The 20,564-nt window shown below is 40.9% G+C and overlaps 1 protein-coding gene across 2 annotated transcripts in view; it reads right to left on the bottom strand.

Annotated features, from left to right (window-relative positions):
• The window catches only part of cusr (Copper-only SOD repeat protein), a 147,443-nt gene that overhangs the window by 110,679 nt on the left and 16,200 nt on the right, over nt 1–20,564 (bottom strand). For both annotated transcript variants that reach the window (XM_043713117.1, XM_043713116.1), the window contains exon 3: nt 14,323–14,422. In XM_043713117.1, coding sequence (XP_043569052.1) covers nt 14,323–14,422 — 100 coding nt within the window. The remainder of the gene's footprint in view (nt 1–14,322; nt 14,423–20,564) is intronic.

Here is a 20,564-nt window from a genome sequence, read left to right as displayed (position 1 = left end):
GGCAGGTTCCCACGGGAATGAAAATATTATTTTACCTGGAGCTTTCTATCTAATTTTATCCAAATTCTTTTTGGCAAGGAATTCATGTCCTGACTATGTACTGAAGCACAGAAAGAATTAGAATTTAAATAGTCAACCACCTTTTCAAGTCAAGCTAGTTACCACTAAATCATTAATACTTGATTCAACCTAATCTTCTCTCACACTTCTACCAATCTTTGTAATGTATTGCTCTAAAGGCGCTGAGTCCATTAATTAATTATTGTAATTTTAGAATGACGACTTTATGGCATTAGGAAAGTATGACATTTGCACATGACCAGTCATATCACTTTTTTATTTTCAGTGTATTCACTCTGTCTCCTGTACAATTTTAAAACGATAACTCTCTCAGTCAGGAATCAAGTTATAGAGATGTACAGCACGGAAATGGACCATTCATCCAACCCGTCCATCCCGACCAGATATCCTAACCCAATCTAGTCTCATTGCCAGCACTTGGCTCATATCCCTCCAAACCCTTCCTATCCGTATACCCACCCAGATGCCTTTTATATGCTGCAATTGTACAAGTCTCCACCACATCCTCTGGCAGCTCATTCCACACACATACCACCATCTGCATGAAATAGTTGCAGTTAGGTTCCTTTTATGTCTTTCCACTCTCACTCTAAACCTATGCCCTCTAGTTCTGGACCCCCTCACCCCAGGGAAAGGATTTTGCCTATTTATCCTATCCATGCCCCTCATGATTTTATAAACCTCTATAAGGTTACCCCTCAGCTTCCGACACTCCAGGGAAATCCACTCCGATCTGTTCAACCTCTCCCTATATCTCAAATCCTCCAACCCTGGTAACATCCTTTTCTGAACCCTTTCAAGTTTCACAATATCCTTCAGATAGGAAGACCAAAATTGCACATGATATTCCAAAAGTGGCCTAGCCAATGTCCTGTACAGCCGCAACATGACCTCCCAACTCCTGTACTCAATACTCTGATCAATAAAGGAAAGCATACCAAACGCCTTCTTCACTATCCTATCTACCTGAGACTCCACTTTCAAGGAACTATGAACCTGCACTCCAAGGTCTCTTTGTTCAGCAACACTCCCTAGGACTTTAGGTGTATAAGTCCTGCTAAGATTTGCTTTCCCAAAATGCAGCACCTCACATTTATCTGAATTAAACTCCATCTGCCACTCCTCAGCCGATTGGCCCATCTGATCAAGGTCCCGTTGTACTCAGAAGAAATCTTCTTTGCTGTCCACGACACCTCCACTTTTGGTGTCATCTGCAAACTTACTAACTATACCTACTATATTCACATCCAAATCATTTATGTGAATGATAAAAAGCAAAGGACCCAGAACCGATCCTTGTGGCATACTACTTGTCACAGGCCTCCAGTCTGAAAAACAACCCTCCGCTACCACTCTGTCTTCTACCTTTGAGCCAGTTCTGGTATCCAAATGGCTAGTTCTCCCTGTATTCCATGAGATCTAACCTTGCTAACGAGTCCCCCATGAGGAACCTTTTTGAACGCCTTACTGAAGTCCATATAGATCACTTCCACTACTCTGCCCTCATCAATCCTCTTTGTAACTTCTTCAAAAAATGCGATCAAGTTTGTGAGACATGATCTCCCCTGCAAAAAGTCTTGCTGACTATCCCTAATCAATCCTTGCCTTTCTAAATACATGTAAATCCTGTCCCTCAGGATTCCCTCCAATAACTTGCCCACCACCGATGTCAGGCTCAGCGGCCTATAGTTCCCTGGCTTTCCCTTACCACCTTTCTTAAAACAGTGGCACCACATTTGCCAACCTCCAGTCTTCCGGCACCTCCCCTATGACTATCGATGATCCAAATATCTCAGCAAGAGGCCCAGTAATCACTTCTCTAGCTTCCCACAGCGTTCTAGATCACCTGATCCAGACACCTGATCAGCTTCTGGGGATTTATCCACTTTTAGGTGTTTCGAGACATCCAGCACTTCCTCCTCTGAAATATGGCCTTTTTTAACGTGTCACCATCTACTTCCCCACATTCTATATCCTTCTCCACAGTAAACACTGATGCAAAATACTTGTTTAATATTTCCCCCATCACCTGTGGTTCCACACGTAGGCTGCCTTGCTGATCTTTGAGGGGCCCTATTCTCTCCTTCGTTACCCTTTTGTGCTTAATGTATTTGTGAAAACCCTTTGGATTCTCCTTAATCTTATTTGCCAAAGCTATCTCATGTCGCCTTTTTGCCCTCCTGATTTCCCTCTTAATTATACTCCAACTGCCTTTATACTCTTAAGAGTTCTCTCGATCTCTCCTGTCTACACCTGACATATGCTTCTTTCTTTTTCTTAACCAAAACCTCAATTTCTCTTGTCAACCAGCATTTCCTACACCTACCAGCCTCGCCTTTCACCCTAACAGGAATATACTGTCTCTGGACTCTTGTTATCTCATTTTTGAAGGCTTTCCATTTCCTAGGTGTCCCTTTTCCTACAAACATCTGCCCCCAGTCAGCTTTTGATATTTTTGCCTCATACTGTCAAAATTGGCCTTTCTCTAATTTAGAACTTCAACTTTTAGATCTGGTCTATCCTTTTCCATTATTATTTTAAAATTAATAAGAATTATGGTCGTGGCCCCAAAGTGCTCCCCCATTGACATCTCAGTCACCTGCCCTGCCTTATTTCCCAAGAGTAGGTCAAGTCTTGCATCTTTTCCGGTAGGTACATCCATATACTGAATCAGAAGATTTTCTTGTACACACAAATTCCTCTCCATCTAACTCCTTAACACTATGGCAGTCCCAGTCTATGTCAATTTGTAACAAATCTCTGAATCTTCTTTGAAATAACTCACCTTTAAATCCAACCAGCAAGGGAGTATTTCGTAGCTGATTCCAGCATCAACAAGCACAGTCCAAATTAAATGCACTGAATATACATGTTAGTTTCTGTCCACTCCATCTGAATTTTATTGTTTTCTCCCATAGATTTGATTTTTGGTCATTTCAAGGGGACATAACATTGATGCTGAAAATCTGGGCTCCTGCCAAAATAATGCTGCTGGTATAAACTTTACTGTGCTCTTATTTCAGGGGATTGGTAGGGGGCTAGCTTTCTACTTCACAAAATACAGTCACCCACATCAAAAAGATTTGGTCAAAACAAGGGAATCACAAGATGGGAATTTTTGCGACTCAGAGCTGGTAGAAAAGCAACAGATGTTACATCCAGTGAAAACAGATTTACCAATCATAAGAAGAGTACAAGTATACATCAAGGAGGAGCCAAGTCTGAGTCAAGATTTGTTTCTTTACCTGATTTGCATGATTTCCTTACAAAGAAAGGAGTAGGCCAGATTACAGGATCTTTTTAAGACGATATTTATGAGCATACAGATGAAGAGCAGCTACATGCCACTGAGCCTCTCAAGCCTGCTCCACCATTCATTAAAATCATGAATGATCTGATTACTCCTCTCCCACCTACTGCAATAACTTTTCATCCATCAAGAATCCATCTGCCTCTGCCTTTAACACATTCAAAAACTCTGTTTGCAAAAGAGTTTCAAAGACTCATTACCCTCTGAGAAAAAAAATTATCCTTCTCTCAATCTTAAATGGCTTTTTGTAGTACAAGGTGTCTCTGTTTAAACACTTTCTCTCTACATCTAAACCAGCCAAGACTCCTCTAGATCAAACATACTTCAATCAAACAGCCTCTTACTATGCGAAATTCCAGATACCTAGCCTGTCCAACTCTTGGTCAGAAGATAATCATGCAATTCAGCTATTAGTCTAGTAAACCTATTCTAATCTGCTTCCACTACATTCACAGCCTTCCTTAAATAGGCTGACCATTACTGTGCACATGTTTTTGCCAGATTGTCTCACCAATGTCCTATACAATTAAAGCTCCATACTTTTTGTATTAAATTCCCCCCCATAATATGATAACATTCTATTAGCTTCCTACTTAGTTGCTGTATCTACATATTAAACTTGTGCAATTCATGCAGAAAGACACCCAGAACTTTCTGCATCTCAGTACCCTATAATCTCTCACCATTTAAGTAACATGCTTCTTTGTATTCCTCCTGCCAAAATAGTTTCACATTTTCCCATACTATACTCCATTTAGCAGATCTTGGACCACTCACTTAAGCTATCTATAGCCCTTTATGTCCTCTTCACAACTCACTTTCCTAGCTATCTTTGTGTCATCAACAAATGTAGCAATCATTCTTACTGTCCCTTCATCCATGTTATTTTCTAAACTGAAACATGCTGAGGCTCCAGCACTGCACCTTGTGGCACACATCTCATTACATCTTGTAAACCAGAATTTGGCTTATTTATATCTATCCCATCTTTAATCATATTAGCCCCTTCACCACGATATTTATTTTCCGCAATAACTCTTGATATGACACCTTCCCAAATATCTTCTGGTGAGACAGGTGCTGAGCTCTGAGATGCAGAGAGAGATCAAGGTGTCCTGATGCATGAATTGCAGATTAGTATGCAGGTACAGCGCGTAATAGTTATAGTTTATTGTGAGGGGAACTGAATCTAAGAGTACAGAGGTTATGGTTCAGTTATACAGGGCTTTGGTGAGACTGTATCTGGGGTGCTTTGTGCAGTACTGTTCACTTACAGAAGAATTTATGTGTTGAAAGAAGTTTAGAGAAGGTTAGCTAAACTAATACAGTTCCTGGGATGAGTGGATTGCCTTACGTGAAGATACAGGCCCGGCCTGTATCTTCGAGTTCAGAATAGTCAGTGGTGACTTAACTGAAACATACAAAGATCATGAATGGCCTTGACTAGGTGGATTTGGAAAAGCTGTTTCCTCTTGTGGGAGAATCTAGAACTAGGGAGTCATCATTTAAAAATAAGGGGTTGCCTATTTAATACAGAGAGGAGAAAACAGTCTGTGTTGAGAGTCTTCAGAATTCTCTACCTTAAAAGGCAATGGATGCAGAATCCTCAAGTGTTTTGGAGGGAGAGGAAGATAGATTTTTCATTATCAAGGGTACGAAAGATTACTTAGAGATATGTAGGAACATAGAGTAGCAGTTGAAATCAGATCAGCCATGATCTTATTGAAACACAAAATGCTCAAAGACCTGAGTCGCCTATTCTTATCCCTTGCTCATATGTAAATCAACTGTATATCCAGTATTCTTCTTTATCCACTGCACATGCTGCTTTAAAGACCTCCAACAGATTGGTTAAACAAGGTATCCGTTTCATGAAACCATGCCGATTCTGCCTGCTTACCTTGAACTTATGAGTGCTCTACTGTAATACTTTTAATAATAGCTTCTGACATATCATGGGAAAGATCATGGTAAGCTAACTGGTCTTTAGTTTCTTGCTTTCAGTCTCCTTCCCTTTTTTGATGAAAGGAAGTATATTCACTGCTTTCTAGTTTAATGGAACTTTCCCCAAATCTAAGAAATTCAGAACATATCAATTACCTCATTTATTACTACTTTTAAGGCCCTTGGGATGATTTCCATCAGGACTCAGGTATTTATCAGTCAATAGCTCCAAACATTTGCTCAGTACCACTTCCCTGAAAAGTGTAATTTTCTTGAACCCTTCTATCTCAGTCTGAATTCCTAATGACCTAGCCTCAGAGCTTTCTAGAGTAATAAACAATCCACAGATTCACTACACTCCAAGGAGAAGAAACTCTTCTTCATTTTTGACTAAACTGAGCAGCCCTTTCTGAGAATCTTTCCCCTGGTCCTAGACCCTTAACAAGGGGAAAACAAACTAAGTGAACCTTCTGTGAACTGCCTCCAATGTCACTATATTTTTCCTTAGTCGAGGACCCAAACCTGTTCACAGTATTCTAGCTGAGGTGAAACTCAAACCTTGTATATACTTAGCAAGACCACCTTACTTTTATACTCTATTCCTTTTGAAATAAACACTGACAGTCCATTTGCCCACCCTTTCATCTTCTCGATTTTTGTGATGCGTGCACAAACTAATAGGTTTATTATGCAAAAGAAATGAAGATAAAATAAACCAAACTATTTACTAAATAATAAAATTTGAAAAATTTCAAAACACAGTAAGGTCAGTGTGTAAATGAGGGAACCCCCTCAGAAATTCAGTTCCCAAATGAGGGAATTTTTAGTCAAGAAAAAACATTAGTATGATGGTAGTTTCATTCATTACATTTCAGACCAATAGTTGATTCGTGTAAGAAATGCAAGTAAAACCCTATGTTGTACTTTGAGAGGGAGAAAGTAAAATGTGTTTGTACTATTTGTCAGGCATTGGTCAGACCCTAGCAAGAAAACCAGAATCTCTGGCTGTCTACATATCAAAACAGCAGAATGCACAAGTTAGGAGCAAGCCATTCGGCTCCTCGAGCCTGTCTCACCATTCAATAAGATAAAGACTGATTTGGTTACTCCACATTCTCACCCATTCCCACTACCTTTTCATCCCCTTGCTTATCCAGAATCTACCACAGTCTTAAAAATATTCAAAGAGTGTTTCCTTTGCCTTTCTCCGAGAAAAACCTCCTCATCTGTCTTAATTGTGGAATCCCTTATTTTTAAAGGGTGACCGCTATAGTTCTGATGTTCTCATGAGAAGACATCTTTTTCATGTCCACCCTAGCAAGACCAGTCAGGATCTTATTCTGAGAAGTTAGAATTGTTTCTGAAAGAGTAACCAGGTCTGCAACTAAAGTGATTAGACTTTTAAAGGCTGTGAAAACTGAAGTTGGCTTTCCCTAAAATAGAGACCTATCTTAAAATATCAAGACTTTCAGAAATTCAACACAGTCTTGTTTTACACCAAAAGGCAATCATTTGAAATGAGGAAAGGAAAACAGGGGCCAGGAAGAAGACATATCTGTGATGAGACAAAAGAGCCAGATCTTCAACTTTCTAATAATATAGAAAACTGGAATTACCAATAAAAGCTGAAGTAAGAATGAAAAGGTTTGATTGATGAGATGCTGATCCACAAAAGCAGTTTCATGCCTGGACAACAAGCGAATAATGTAACTAAGGAAATGAGACATATGGAGTTTTAGGAGTTGAGTCAAAAAAAAATTCCTTTCCTAAAAAACTTGACATACTGAGTAATTATCATCATGATTCATAAGAAGGTAGGAAGTGTACCGTCTTGGACTATGATGTCAACATTTCATTTGGGTTTTCTTTTACAAAAAAGGAACAAGTTTTAAGGAACTCATTGCTATCCAGTCTATAATTACTCAAATCTAATTGACAAACAGTTCTCTGAATCAGTCCTGTGGTAGATTTGCAAATCTTTTATGGCAATGTGGTTGCAAAATCAAGTCAAGATGAAACTCAGAGGAACTCAATATCTGGTATGTGGGGAAATGAACCTGGAGTGCCTCACATTGAAACATAGAAAATAGGTGCAGGAATAGACCATTTGGTCCTTCAAGCTTGCACTATCATTCAATATGTGCACGGCTGATCATGCAATCTCTGTATCCCTTTCCCACCCTCTCCCCTTGATCCCTTAAGCCACAAGGACCACGTCTGGTTCCATTTTGAATCTATCTAATGAACTGGCTCCAACAGCTTCCTGTGGGAGAGAATTCCACAGGTTCACAGTTCTCCGAGTGAAGAAATTCTTCCTCATCCTAGTCCTGAATGGCTTACCCAATTCTTAGACTGTGATCCCCTTGATCTGGACTTTCCCAACATTAGGAACATTCTTCCCGCATCTAACCTGTCCAGCCCCATCAGGATTTTATATGTTTCGATGAGATCCAGTTTTTCCTCATATTTCAGTCCTACCATCCTAGGATTCAGTCCGGTGAGCCTTCACTGGACTCCGTCAGTAGCAAGTATGCCCTTCCTCAGATTAGGAGACCAAAACTGTATACAATACTCAAGGTATGGCCTCACCAAGGCCCTGTATGACTGTAGCAAGATATCCTTACTCCAATACTCAAATCCTCATCCTATAAAGACCAGCATGCCATTAGCTTTCTTCACTGCCTGCTGCACCTACATGCCAACCTTCAGCGGCTATTCCACCATGACATCCAAGTCTCATCTTTTCCTAAATTGCCACCATTCAGATAATAATCTGCCTTTCTGTTTGTGTGACCACATTTATCTACATTATATTACATTTGTCAAGTATTTGCCCATGCAGCCAGCCTGTCCAGTCACCCTGCAGCCTCTTAGCATCTTCCTCACAGCACACATGGCCACCCAAGCTTAGTGTCACTTGCAAATCTGGAGATGTGGCATTCAATTCTTCTGTCCAAATTGTTAATGTATATTGTGAACAGCTGGGGTCCCAGCACTGAACCCTGTGGTACCTCACTCATCACTGCCTGCTGCTCTGAAAAGGACCCCTTTATTCAAACTCTCTGCTTCCTGTTTGCCAACCAGTTCTCTATCCATGTCAATACATTCTCTCCAATAACATGAGCTTTAATTTTCCTTCGTAATCTCTTGTGTGGGACCTTATCAAAAGCCTTTTGAAGGTCCAGATACACAATATCTACTGATTCACCATTGTCTATTCTACTAGTCGCATCATCAAAATATTCCAGAAAATTTGTCGAGCATGTTTTCCCTTTAATGAATCCATGCTGACGATGACCAATTCTGTCATCGTTTTCCAAATGCTCATTTATTACATCCTTAATGATTGACTTCAGCATTTTCCCCACCACTGATGTCAGACTAACCAGACTATAATTCCCCATTTCCTCTCTCCCTCCTTTTTTAAAGAGTAGGATTACATTAGCTGCCGTCAAGAGTATGGTGCTGGAAAAGCACTGCAGGCTAGGCAGCATCCAAGGAGCAGTAGAATTGACATTTCAGTCATAAGCCCTTCATCAGGAAATTGTACAATTGCTAAAAGAGTAAAATGGGGAAAGTGGCTCAACCATGGTCAACAAGGGAAATCTGGGATAGTGTAAGGTCAGAGAGGAGGCATAGAAATTGCCCAGAAAAAGCAGCAAACCCGAGGAATGGGAGAAATTTAAAATTCAGCAGAGGAGGACGGAGGGTTTAATTTGGAAAGGGAAAGTAGAATATTAAAGTAAGCTTGCAGAAAACAAAAAAACTGACTGCAAAAGCTTCTACAGAAATTTACTGATGAAGAGCTTATGCCCAAAACCTCGATTCTCCTGCTCCTCAGATGCTGCCTGGCCTGCTGTGCTTTTCCAGCACCACACTCTTGACTCTTATCTTCAGCATCTGCAGTCCTCACTTTCTCCTTACATTAGTTACTGTCCAGTCCATTGGATCTCTTCCAGGCTCTACAGAATGTTGGAAAATGATCACCAATGCATGTGCTATTTCCAAGGCCACTTTCTTAAGTACTCTGGGATGCAGTGCATCAGGTCTTGGGAACTTATCGGGTTTTAATCCCATCAATTTCCCCAATACTATTTCCTGACTAATAAGGATTTCCTCCATGCTTGACCTTCTGTCCCTTGACATTTCCTGAAGATTATTTGAGTCCTCCTTAGTGAAGACAGATCCAAAGTATTTGTTTAACTGGTTCTGCCATCTTTGTTGTTCATTATGAATTCACCTGATTCCAACTGCAGGGGAGCTGCATTTGTCTTCACCAGTCTTTTTCTCTTCACATTTCGAAAGAAGCCTTTGCAGTCAGTTTTTTTTTCTGCAAGTTTACTTTCATATTCTACTTTCTCTTTCCAAATTAAATCTTTTGTCCCCTTTTGCTGAATTTTAAATTTCTCCCAGTCCTCGGGTTTGCTGCTTTCTCTGGGCAATTTCTATGCCTCCTCTCTGACTTTACACTATCCCAGATTTCCCTTGTTGACCATGGTTGAGCCACCTTCCCCACTTTATTCTTGTGGCAATTGAACAATTGTTGAAGTTCATCCATGTGTTCTTTAAATGTCTGCCATTGCCGATCCACTGTCAACCCCTTCAGTATCCTTGGCCAGTTTATCCTCATACCAATGCCAATGCTTGCCTCATACCATCAAAGTTAGCTTTCCTCAAGTTCAGGACCCTAGTTTCAGATTTAATTGTTGCACTCTCCATCTTAATGAATAATTCAACCATATTATGGTCACTCTTCCCCAAAGGATCTTGCACCAGCATGTTGCTAATTAATCTTCTCTTGTTACACAATATCCAGTCTAGGATGGCTTGCTTTCTAGTTGGTTCCTCAACATATTGGTCACAGAAACCATCCCTCATTCATTCCAGGAAATCCTCCTCCATCACATTGGATTAACAACACTGGTAGCAATCAACATGTAGATTGAAGTTAGCAATAATAATTGCTGTATCCTTACTGCATGCATTTCTAATTTCCTGTTTGACACAGTCCCCAACAACACAAGTACTATTTGGTGGTCTGTACACAATTCTTACTAATGTCTTTTTCCCTTTGGTATTCTGCAACTCCACCTATACAAATCTCACATCATCCAGGCTAATGTCCTTCCTTACTGCACAGTGTTAACCTCCTCCTTAACCAGCAACACTACCCCACCTCCCTTTCCTTTCTGTCTGTCTTTCCTGAAAATTGAATAACCTGGACGCTGAGTACCCGTCCTTGGTCACCCTGTTGTCAGGTCTCTGTGATCCCAATTACGTCATAACCATTAATAGCTGTCTGTGCGGTTAATTCATCCACCTTATTACAAATGCTCCTTGCATTAAAGCACAGAGCTTCAGGCTCATTTTTAAAATAAATTTATTGCCCTTTTAGAATCATGGTGTAATGTGGCTCCTTTTGATTTTTGTCTGTGGTTTCTCTGCCTTCCACTTTTCCACTTTCTGTCCCCACTTTTCTGACTTCCTGCATTGGTTCCCATCCCTCTGCCATATTAGTTTAAACCCTCACCAACAGCACTAGCAAACACTCGCTCCATGACATTGGTTCCACCATCCCTCAAGCCATTTATTTATTTTAGCTATCCTGGTAGATGTTACTTTGTGTACAAAGCATGGTGTAATAATCGTTGTAGCCAATGTGTAAATTTTTTGTAAAAATTATATTCATTAAATGGAACAAAAAATGGAGTTCCAGAAGGCAAAATGTTGCCTATAAAAGCCATCACAAAATGACATCCAAGGCTATACTTGTAAAGTGGGGTGAATAGGAGAGCCTAAATCTTTTAAAAAGTAAACTTGCTCTATACAGAACTTTTTCAATATTTGGTCCATTATTTATGATAACATAAGTTATTTTCACTTTCGATTTATGAATATAACATTCTATCCTGGTCAATCTACAGTAAATAAAGCATATCAATGCCTCACTTTATCAGAAGCCTAAGGAAGATTGGCATATTCACAACAACTCTTTCCAATTTTTATTGATGCACCAGAGAAAGCATTCTATCTGTATGCAACTCAGCTCGGTAAGGCAACCGTTCTGCCCAAGACCACAAGAAATTACAGAGAGTTGTGAACACAGTCCAGTCCATCACACAAACTTTCCTTCCATTGACTCCATCTACACATCCCACTTTCTCAGGAAAGCAGCCAACATAATCAAAGACCCCTCCTACCCCGGTTATACCCTCTTCCAACGGGCAGGCAATACAAAAGTTTGAAAACACGTACCAACAGATTTAAGAACTTCTTCCCCATTGTTATCAGACTTACAAATGGAACTCTCATGAATTAGAGTTGGTCTTTCTCTACACTCTGTAGCTGTAACACTATATTCTGCATTCTGTTCTATTACTCTGATATACTTTTGCAAGGTATGGTTTGTCTGCTTAGCACACAATACAGTACTTTTCACTGTATCTCTTATATGTGAATAAATCAAATCAAATATACAGACTCTCTCTCTTACTTCAAATACTTAACTAACTATCTAGTTAGTTAAGGATACAGTGCTGAATTTGGCCAACAGTAGAGGATCAATTGCCATACAAGTTGAGGTAGTTCTAGAGGCATGCTTCCTCATCTTATCACCTTATGGTAACATGGCAGAAACCATGCTTACAACCTTAGTTGACTGCAGCAAAGGACTAAAGCAGAGAAATATTGTGTACCAGTTATCCAGTGTAGTTAATAAACTAACCAGATGTCTTGTACACTTCTTGCGAGAAGACATAGAAGCAGAAACAAATCAAATCAGCCCATGAGTCTGCTCTGTCATTCAATGAGATCATGCTGGTTGAATTTTCCTCGACTCCACTTTCCTGCAGTTTCCAGATAACCTGTGATTCCCTTATTAATTAAAAATGTGTCTGCCTCAGCCTGAATACCTAATGACCTAGCCTCAGAGCTTTCTAGAGTAAATAAACAATCCACAGATTCACTACACTCCAAGGAGAAGAAACTCTTCTTCATTTTTGTCTAAACTGAGCAGCCCTTTCTGAGAATCTTTCCCCTGGTCCTAGACCCTTAACAAGGGGAAAACAAACTAAGTAAACCTTATATGAACTGCCTCCAATGTCACTATATTTTTCTTTCGATAAGGGCCCAAACCTATTCACAATATTCTGAGTGAGGTGAAAGTCAAATCTTGTATAGATTTAGCAATGATGTGGAGGGGCCGGTGTTGGACTGGGGTGGACAAAGTTCAAAATCACACAACAACAGGTTATAATCCAACAGGTTTATTTGGAAACACTAGCTTTTAGAGAACTGCTCCTTCATCTAGCTAACTGACGAAGGAGCAACGCTCCGAAAGCTTGTACTTGCAAATAAACCTGTTGGACTATAACCTGGTGTTGTGATTTTTACTTAGATTTAGCAGGACTACCTTATTTTTATACTCCATTCCTTTTGAAATAAATATTAACAATCTAGAAGATGTCTGGAACAATTAAAGAAGTCAGGAAACAGTGGTGAACTTATATAAAAGCCTTATTAGTTTGCGTATATTAGTTTGTGCTTTTGGCACATTATGGCTTTGAGTCGCACATAAGACTTGGCCTTCTGTTTCTGCTGGTGTAAGTTATACCAGTGGCATTTCTGACATTAATGATAGGTTTTCTGTGACAGTCACTCATTATTCTGTAAATCTCAGAAATACTTTACTTCTTAATGGCACAGCTTCTGCACGCAATTAGCTCCCATAGTTTTTAGAAGCAATCCAAAAAAAATTCCAGTCCTGAAATCTATTGTTCAGAGAAATTAGCTGTCTGGTAATGTTTCCAGCAGATCCAGTCAGTCATTCATTCAAGTGGGTGTCCATTCAACATGAAAGTGAAAAGAAATTGTTTTAAAACAGAAGTGGAGGACACTGTCCTAACTGTTAAGGGAGTCAAAGTTTATCAAGATTACGGCAGAATGTGGAATTGGACACAATCAGCTCTGCCCTGATCTCTTTATTTAAATTCATTCATGGGATGTGGGTATTGCTGGCTGTGCCAGCATTTATTACTCATCCATGATTGCCCTGGAGATGATAATGGTGAGCTGCCTTCTTGATTGCTACAGTGCTTGGGTTGTAGAAACATCCAACGCTCAGAAGAACTGTCATGATAATGAACCAGCAACTGTGAAGGAATGACAATATGCTTCCAAATCATATTGGTGTGTGGATGGAGGGGGAGTTTCAGTGGTGGCCAACCCATGCATTTGGTGCCCTTGATCTTATAATGGGTGGAGGTCTCAGATTTGGAAAGTACCATAGGTGAAGTCTTGGGGAGTGCAGTGCATCTTGTAAATGGTACTCAGTGCAGCCACTGTGTGTTGTTGGTGAAAGAAGTGAATGTGGAAAATTGTGCGTGAAAAAAAAAACTCAAGGGGCTAAGTGGCCTTCACCTGCTCCAAATTCCTAATGTTGTGTCATCAACATCAAATCATTTCAGTACAATACCTTCGGGAAGAAACAGCATTCAGATAAATAAACAACATTACAACAATGTTATAAATGCTTTATCATTGTTTTTGATTTGATATTCTAACATTATTGTACGTTTATGAAATCGCTTCATCTAAAGCATTCCCAAATGGGGAGAATACAGTGCATCTCAGCCTATTGTCTAAATTCTAACACTATACCAAGGAAATACAAAACACTTTCCCAAAGCAAAACAGATTTTTAAACCCTTTGTCTTCTACCAGTACTATAGCCAATCACAAATATAAAATTATATTAACTCAGAATGAACAATTACATTTTTGGCCATGCTTTTGAAAGGGAATTTTGGATTGACAGGAATGTTTTTCACAGGAACCACTTGATATACATTATTGAACAAATCACAATGATGTAAATTACCACAGTGCACTTGAATTAATTCCACACATTGCTGCAGCAAAACAGGGAACCATCTTATCTTTATTTGTGAGGGGAAAAAATGTAGTTGATAAATAAAATACTGCCTTACCAGAATAATTGTACCTGAGACCATACCATTAAAGACAGCTCTGGCTTGAATAAATTCGCCATCTGTAGCCTTCGCCATAAGCAGATTTGCACATTGTAAACTTTCTCCCCAAGAATCAGCATTATCACGGCATACAAAAGAAAAATAAATAAAATTAGAAACATTTCAAAATTAATAGAACAGTTTAACTTTAATCATTTCTCAGTTATGGATTTTAAAAAAGCATACTGACTCTGAACGCGAATAATGAGCTTCTAAGCATTTCATGCTTGACAAGGTTGCAGCTATAGAATTCGACAAAGTTTGACTCACTATAGTGTTCAAAACTTTCCCCAGGCATATAATTTTTCATTTATTTTGCAGAAAAATGAAATCAACATAGAGCCTAGGAATTCAATTATGAAATGGTTGCAACAAGAATGCAATTTTAGGATTTGTTTTTATTACCCAAATTAATGCAAAATAGAAATCACTTTGTAGGAACTGTAAAACTGGAGTGCAAAATCAACTTGCAAAGGCCCAAAAGCTGGATTTGATTCTCTCGAGTGAAGATTAAAATCAATTACATCTACTGGGCTGTACTCAGTTCATAAACATCACATAAAGGTGGGGGATTTACACACTTAAAGCAGAACATTTACAAATCACAAAAATGTCAGAAGTGGCCACACCTCTCAGAAAACAATGTTTGGTTCAATGACATCTTAAGAACACCAATACAAGTCTATCAATGACAAGCATCAAGAACTTTCAGAATACTTGATACCTCTGAAAACTCTTTTCCAATCCTGCACTCCACTTTTCTCCTTAAATCAAGATAAGTATATGATAATAGATCAGGAGAATTAGAAGTCAGTAGGGATACATTTTTGACAGACCACTGGACTGCATCTATTAAGAGTGCTTTAGTCCACATTCCCCAGGCTGGACAAATTGGAAGCAGAAAGTAGGGTAAACTCACCTGTCTCACAGGAATTCACTGAATTGATGTAGAATTTTTCAACACTCAACCGCAGAGGCTGGCAATTTAAGATACCAGCAGCAGCACCAGGAACTGTGATCCCTATCAGTATGAGGTGTGCGTGATGCTGGATCTGGAATAGTGGAAGAGTCTGGGTGCCCACTGGGCCAAGGTGACAGGCCCAGCAAGGGGAAAAGGAAGGAGAAGGTGAAGAGGGTGTGGGTCTGTAGTGGAACAGCCAGCGGGGGAGGTGAACGTGGGAACGTGGTGTTTCAGATAAAGAGGATCTCTACCTGTGTGACCATCTCATGCAGAGAAAGCTGCCAGGCTGGATTCTTGGCTGCAAATTTACCCAACACCAGTTAAATCCAAGTAGGGGCTGAATCAAGCCCTGACATTGGCTGACAGGCAGATGGAATATGAAATGCTGTATATCTCTATGATGTTAAATCTCTCCCTGTTACAAAACTGCGTGGGAATAGGAGCAGGCAGTGGCATGGTGCCCACTAGATTTAATGTACTGTCTTACCTTCAAACCCACTGAGTCAGGTATATTAAATCCAGCTCATGGTAGGAAAAAAATTGCATTTTTATAACTATGTAGTCACCTAATGCTAGATGTTACAACAGATGAATCCAAATGCAAGAGGTTGTTTGTATCCGGATTGTGCTGAAGGAAGAAACAAGAGCCTCTTTTCTTGGAAGAGATTAATTCATAGGTGTATACGAAGCTACATAAGCCCTCACACAATCTGATATATTAACACTGTTCATCACTCGCTAAGTAGGATGGTCCACTGGGGAAATTGTAGGTCACTGGCCCTGGGTTCTATGGGTCCTTGTGTGATTGATGAGCCCGATGCCAGAGCCCCACCTCCAACCACACACTGGGAAGGTGTTTCCGTGATGTGGAAGTGATCCTTGGCCTTAAGATCACTGGCATTCCTTTCTCTTGTTCCTTTTCTGTACTTCCTCATGCCAACAGGTCTTCTTAAAGAATTGTGTTCCTTTGTACAGGAGTTTCACCAGCCATTTCTTCTGAATGAGGGTTTTCCACGCATTGACATATATGTTGTATCTCTTGAGGAAAGTCTTCAGGGAGTTCTTGAAACAATTCCTTTGACCTTCTCTTGTCCGAGTGCCTTCCTTGAGCTGGGTGAAGATTTGCTTTGGCAGAACATGCCTGACCAGTGGAGTCGGTTTCAGATGATCATGGCCTCGATGCTGGCTCTATTAGCTGCTTCAAGGACATCTGTCCTCCCAGCTAATGGGGAGAATCCATCTCAAATAGCAGTGATGGTACTTCAAGGATGTTGACTTGATGTCTGTATGTAACCAAAGTTTTGGAGCCAGACAGAAGAGGGGGAAGAGTGCCTGCCTTATACACAGGCTCTTGGTAAAGCACGGATGTCACGGTCAAAGACTTTCATTCTTCGGTGACTGAAGGCAGCAGTCACAGATCAAATGTGATGTTGAATCTTCCCATTGACATCAGCTTTAGCTGAGAGGTAGCTTCCTAGGTAAGGGAAATATTCCACATTTGGGAGGATTTATCCATTACTGGGGAATAGACCGGAATCTGACCTGGGACAGGCTGGTAAATGATCGAGTCTTCTTGACATTGAGACTGAATTCATTGGTTTGTTTCCACAAAAGCATTCTGTGATGCTTGAAGATCTCTTCCGAGAACGCAGAGGTGATACTGTCACCCACATACACACAGTCTATTCTGATAATAACACAGTAGTTCCATTCCTGTGTGATCCTGCGTTATAAGAAAATTGCGTAATAGCAGCAGCATTTAAACCAATGGGACCAGAATCACATTACAGACAATACAGGTAAGGAGAGTTTGTGTTCTACAAATAACGACCTACATTCTTCAATCACAGAGGTTGAATAGGCTAGGGATGTTTTTCCCTGGAGCGTCGAAGGCTGAGGGATGACCTTATAGAGGTTTATAAAATCTGAAGGGTATGGATAGGATAAATAGACAAAGTTTTTTTTCCCTGTGGTGGGGGAGTCCAGAACTAGAGGGCATATGTTTAGGGTGACAGGGGAAAGATATAAAAGAGACCTAAGGGGCGACCTTTTCACGCAGAGGGTGGTACAAGTATGGAAAGAGTTGCCAGAGGAAGTGATGGAGGCTGTAACAATTGCAACATTTAAAAGAAATCTGGATGGGTATATGAATAGGAAGGTTTTGGAGGGATATAGGCCGGGTGCTGTCAGGTGGGACTAGATTGGGTTGGGATATCTGGTCGGCATGGACGGGTTGGACTGAAGGGTCTGTTTCCGTGCTGTACACCTCTATGACTCTAAATGCACGTTGTAACAGAACCCGACTGTACTGACGTTCCACCAGCAAGGTCAGTGTTGTTTTCATCTTGGATTTCAACCAGTGAAGGTTGAAAAGTACTGTCTATCCTGTCCACGCCATTAGGAAGCTTGTTTTTGACAACAAGAAGAATGGTGGTGATGAAGATGGAGAAAGCGGGGGGGTGGGGGCCTGATGACACATCCTGCTTGACCCCTGTCTTAACTTCAAAAGGATTCTGTCATATTACCATCGGTGAGGACTATAACCGAGGTCTTGGAGTGGAGGAGAGTCAGCCTTTGACTGGGTTTTCCACAGCACTTTCTGATTGACTAAGTCCAAAGCCTTGGTCAGATCAACAAAGGTCATGTACTGTGGTTGAGTGTTGCCCCTGGCATTTCTCAAGGTGTTGCTGAGCAGTGAAAATCCTGTCTACAATTCTATGTCTTGGTCAAAAGCCACTTTGGCTTTCAAGAAGGATTTTCTATGTGAGAGAAGGTGCCTAGTGAGGAGTTTGGTCATGAGCTTCGCAGTGATGCAGAGTACCTCAGTAGTTCCCACAGTCCACTTGATGTCCTTCCTTGAAGATAATGGCGATGGTAGAATCCCAGAGATCAGTAGGGATTCCTTCTTTGCCCCTGACTTTCAGCAACAGTTGTTGGAAGTGATGGGTAAGCTCTACCATAGTGTGGCACAGTGGCTCATTAGTCAGCACTGCTACCTCAGTGTCAGGAACTCTGATTCAATACCAGTCTCAGGCGACTGACTGTGTGGAGTTTGCACGTTCTCCCAGTGCCTGCGTGGGTCTCCGTCAGCTGCTCCAGTTTCCTTTCACAGTCCAAAAATGTGAAAGTTATGTAAACAGGCCATGCTAAACTGCCCACAGTGTTCAGGGATGTGTAGGTTTGGTGCATTAGCCACAGGAAAATGCAGGGCTATAGCAATAGGGTATGGGTCAGGCTGGTATCCTTTTTGAAGGTTCGGTGTAGACTTGCTGGGCAGAATGCCTTGATTCCATGCTGTAGGGATTCTGTGATATGGTACTCCTGCAGCTTTTCCATTCCGTGTGTGTCTGATGGAGGCTTCAATTTCTGCCACAAAAGGTATGTGACAAGATCATCTTTGATGAGGTGTTGGGGAATTTCCGAACACAAATCTTCAACAACTGAAGAATTCCTAAACTACAATACAAAGTGATCTTTCCATTGAAGGCTGATGTTTTCTCTGACTTTCTGAAGGGTTCTATTCTTATTCCACATCGGTTTGAGGCCATGGGTGTTGTGTCCCTATATTACTGAAAAATTTCCGGGTTGCAGCTCATTTTCTCAGTCTTCCATTGGTTCTTGATTTCCCTCGTTCTTCCCTGGAACTCTGCTTTTGTTGGTTGAGGAGTTCTCCTGTTTGCCTCACTGGTGAGGTTGTGCTGCCATGCATGAAGAACTTTCCTCTTCTTGTCGAGAGTTTACATGATGTGGTTGTTCTCATTGAAACAGGTGGGTCTTTCCTGGTCTTTTTCCAATTGTTTCTTCATAGCATGAAATGATGGCTATCTTCAGCTCTTTCCAGATTTCCTCCACTTCATTAAAATGCACACTTGGGAGATTTAGGTGAAGACATTGTTCGAAGTTCCTAAGTCTGCATGGCTGTTCAAGTTGCTTAATGTGGAGCTTAATCCTGAACTGCTTCTTCATCTTCAACTACTTCTGTTGGCATTTGATGGACATAGAAAAGCAGATAAGCCCGTGGTCTGTCCTACAGTCATCTGCACAGGTCATGAGGTAATAAGGACTTTGGGAATGAGGACATCCTTTTGTGCTTGGGATGAAACAATGAAGTAGTCGATCACATGCTCCAGTGCTCTGATCGCAGATCTCTCCAAGTAGTCTTGAACTTGTATTTTTGGTGGAACAGCATGTTGGTGATGACCAACTGGTGTTCTGCACATTTGGTGAGCTGGAGAATCTTGGAGCTGCAATTCCTGACTCAGACTTTTCCATTCCAGAGTTGGCTGTCCTTTTCAATCCTGGTCTTGAAATCTCCAGGAGGAAAGTTATATGTTGGGAGTATGCTCTCCAGGGTTGAAGCATTGGCACTCATAACTGCTCCCTGCTGCTGTAGAAGGAGAGTCGTGAGGCGATTGTTGATGCTAAGAGAGCTCTAAGAGCCAGTTATTGAGTTTGTGTTTGATAGCGAATCCAATTCCACGTGTCCTGGGTCAATTCTCAGGTATTCCTCTGAGGAACAAGGCATAATACCACCTTCTTTCCTCAGCTAGCCTTTGCCTGCTCTGCCTGTCTCCTGTATCTTTAGAGATAATGTTGGTTTTGGATGGAACTGCAAAACTCAAGATCTAATCACTATGATTTAAATTGCCTTATTTGGTAGGTCCCCAGTAACTGTCAGGTAATATGACAAAAGGTAACTATAGCAGTTAGTTTTTTAAAAAACATAGCCAGCAAACAGTCCTGATTAAGAATGATTGAAGATATAATTCTGAAGATTTCTGGGAATGTAAGATGTTGAAGTCTGCTGATTTAATCTCTAATATCAGAGCTACAGTCATAGAACATAGAACAATACAGCACAGAACAGGCCCTTCGGCCCACGATATTGTGCCGAACATTTGTCCTAGCTTAAGCACCCATCCATGTACCTATCCAATTGCCGCTTAAAGGTCACCAATGATTCTGACTCTGCCACTCCCACAGGCAGCGCATTCCATGCCCCCACCACTCTCTGGGTAAAGAACCCACCCCTGACATCTCCCCTATACCTTCCACCCTTCACCGTAAATTTATGTCCCCTTGTAACACTCGGTTGTGCCCGGGGAAAAAGTTTCTGACTGTCTACTCTACCTATTCCTCTGATCATCTTATAAACCTCTATCAAGTCACCCCTCATCCTTCGCCGTTCCAACGAGAAAAGGCCGAGAACTCTCAACCTAGCCTCGTACGACTTCCTCTC

The sequence above is a fragment of the Chiloscyllium plagiosum genome, chromosome 22 (assembly GCF_004010195.1).
Source record: "Chiloscyllium plagiosum isolate BGI_BamShark_2017 chromosome 22, ASM401019v2, whole genome shotgun sequence".
Taxonomy (NCBI): Eukaryota; Metazoa; Chordata; class Chondrichthyes; order Orectolobiformes; family Hemiscylliidae; genus Chiloscyllium; species Chiloscyllium plagiosum.
This window is presented reverse-complemented; position numbering and strand designations above follow the sequence as displayed.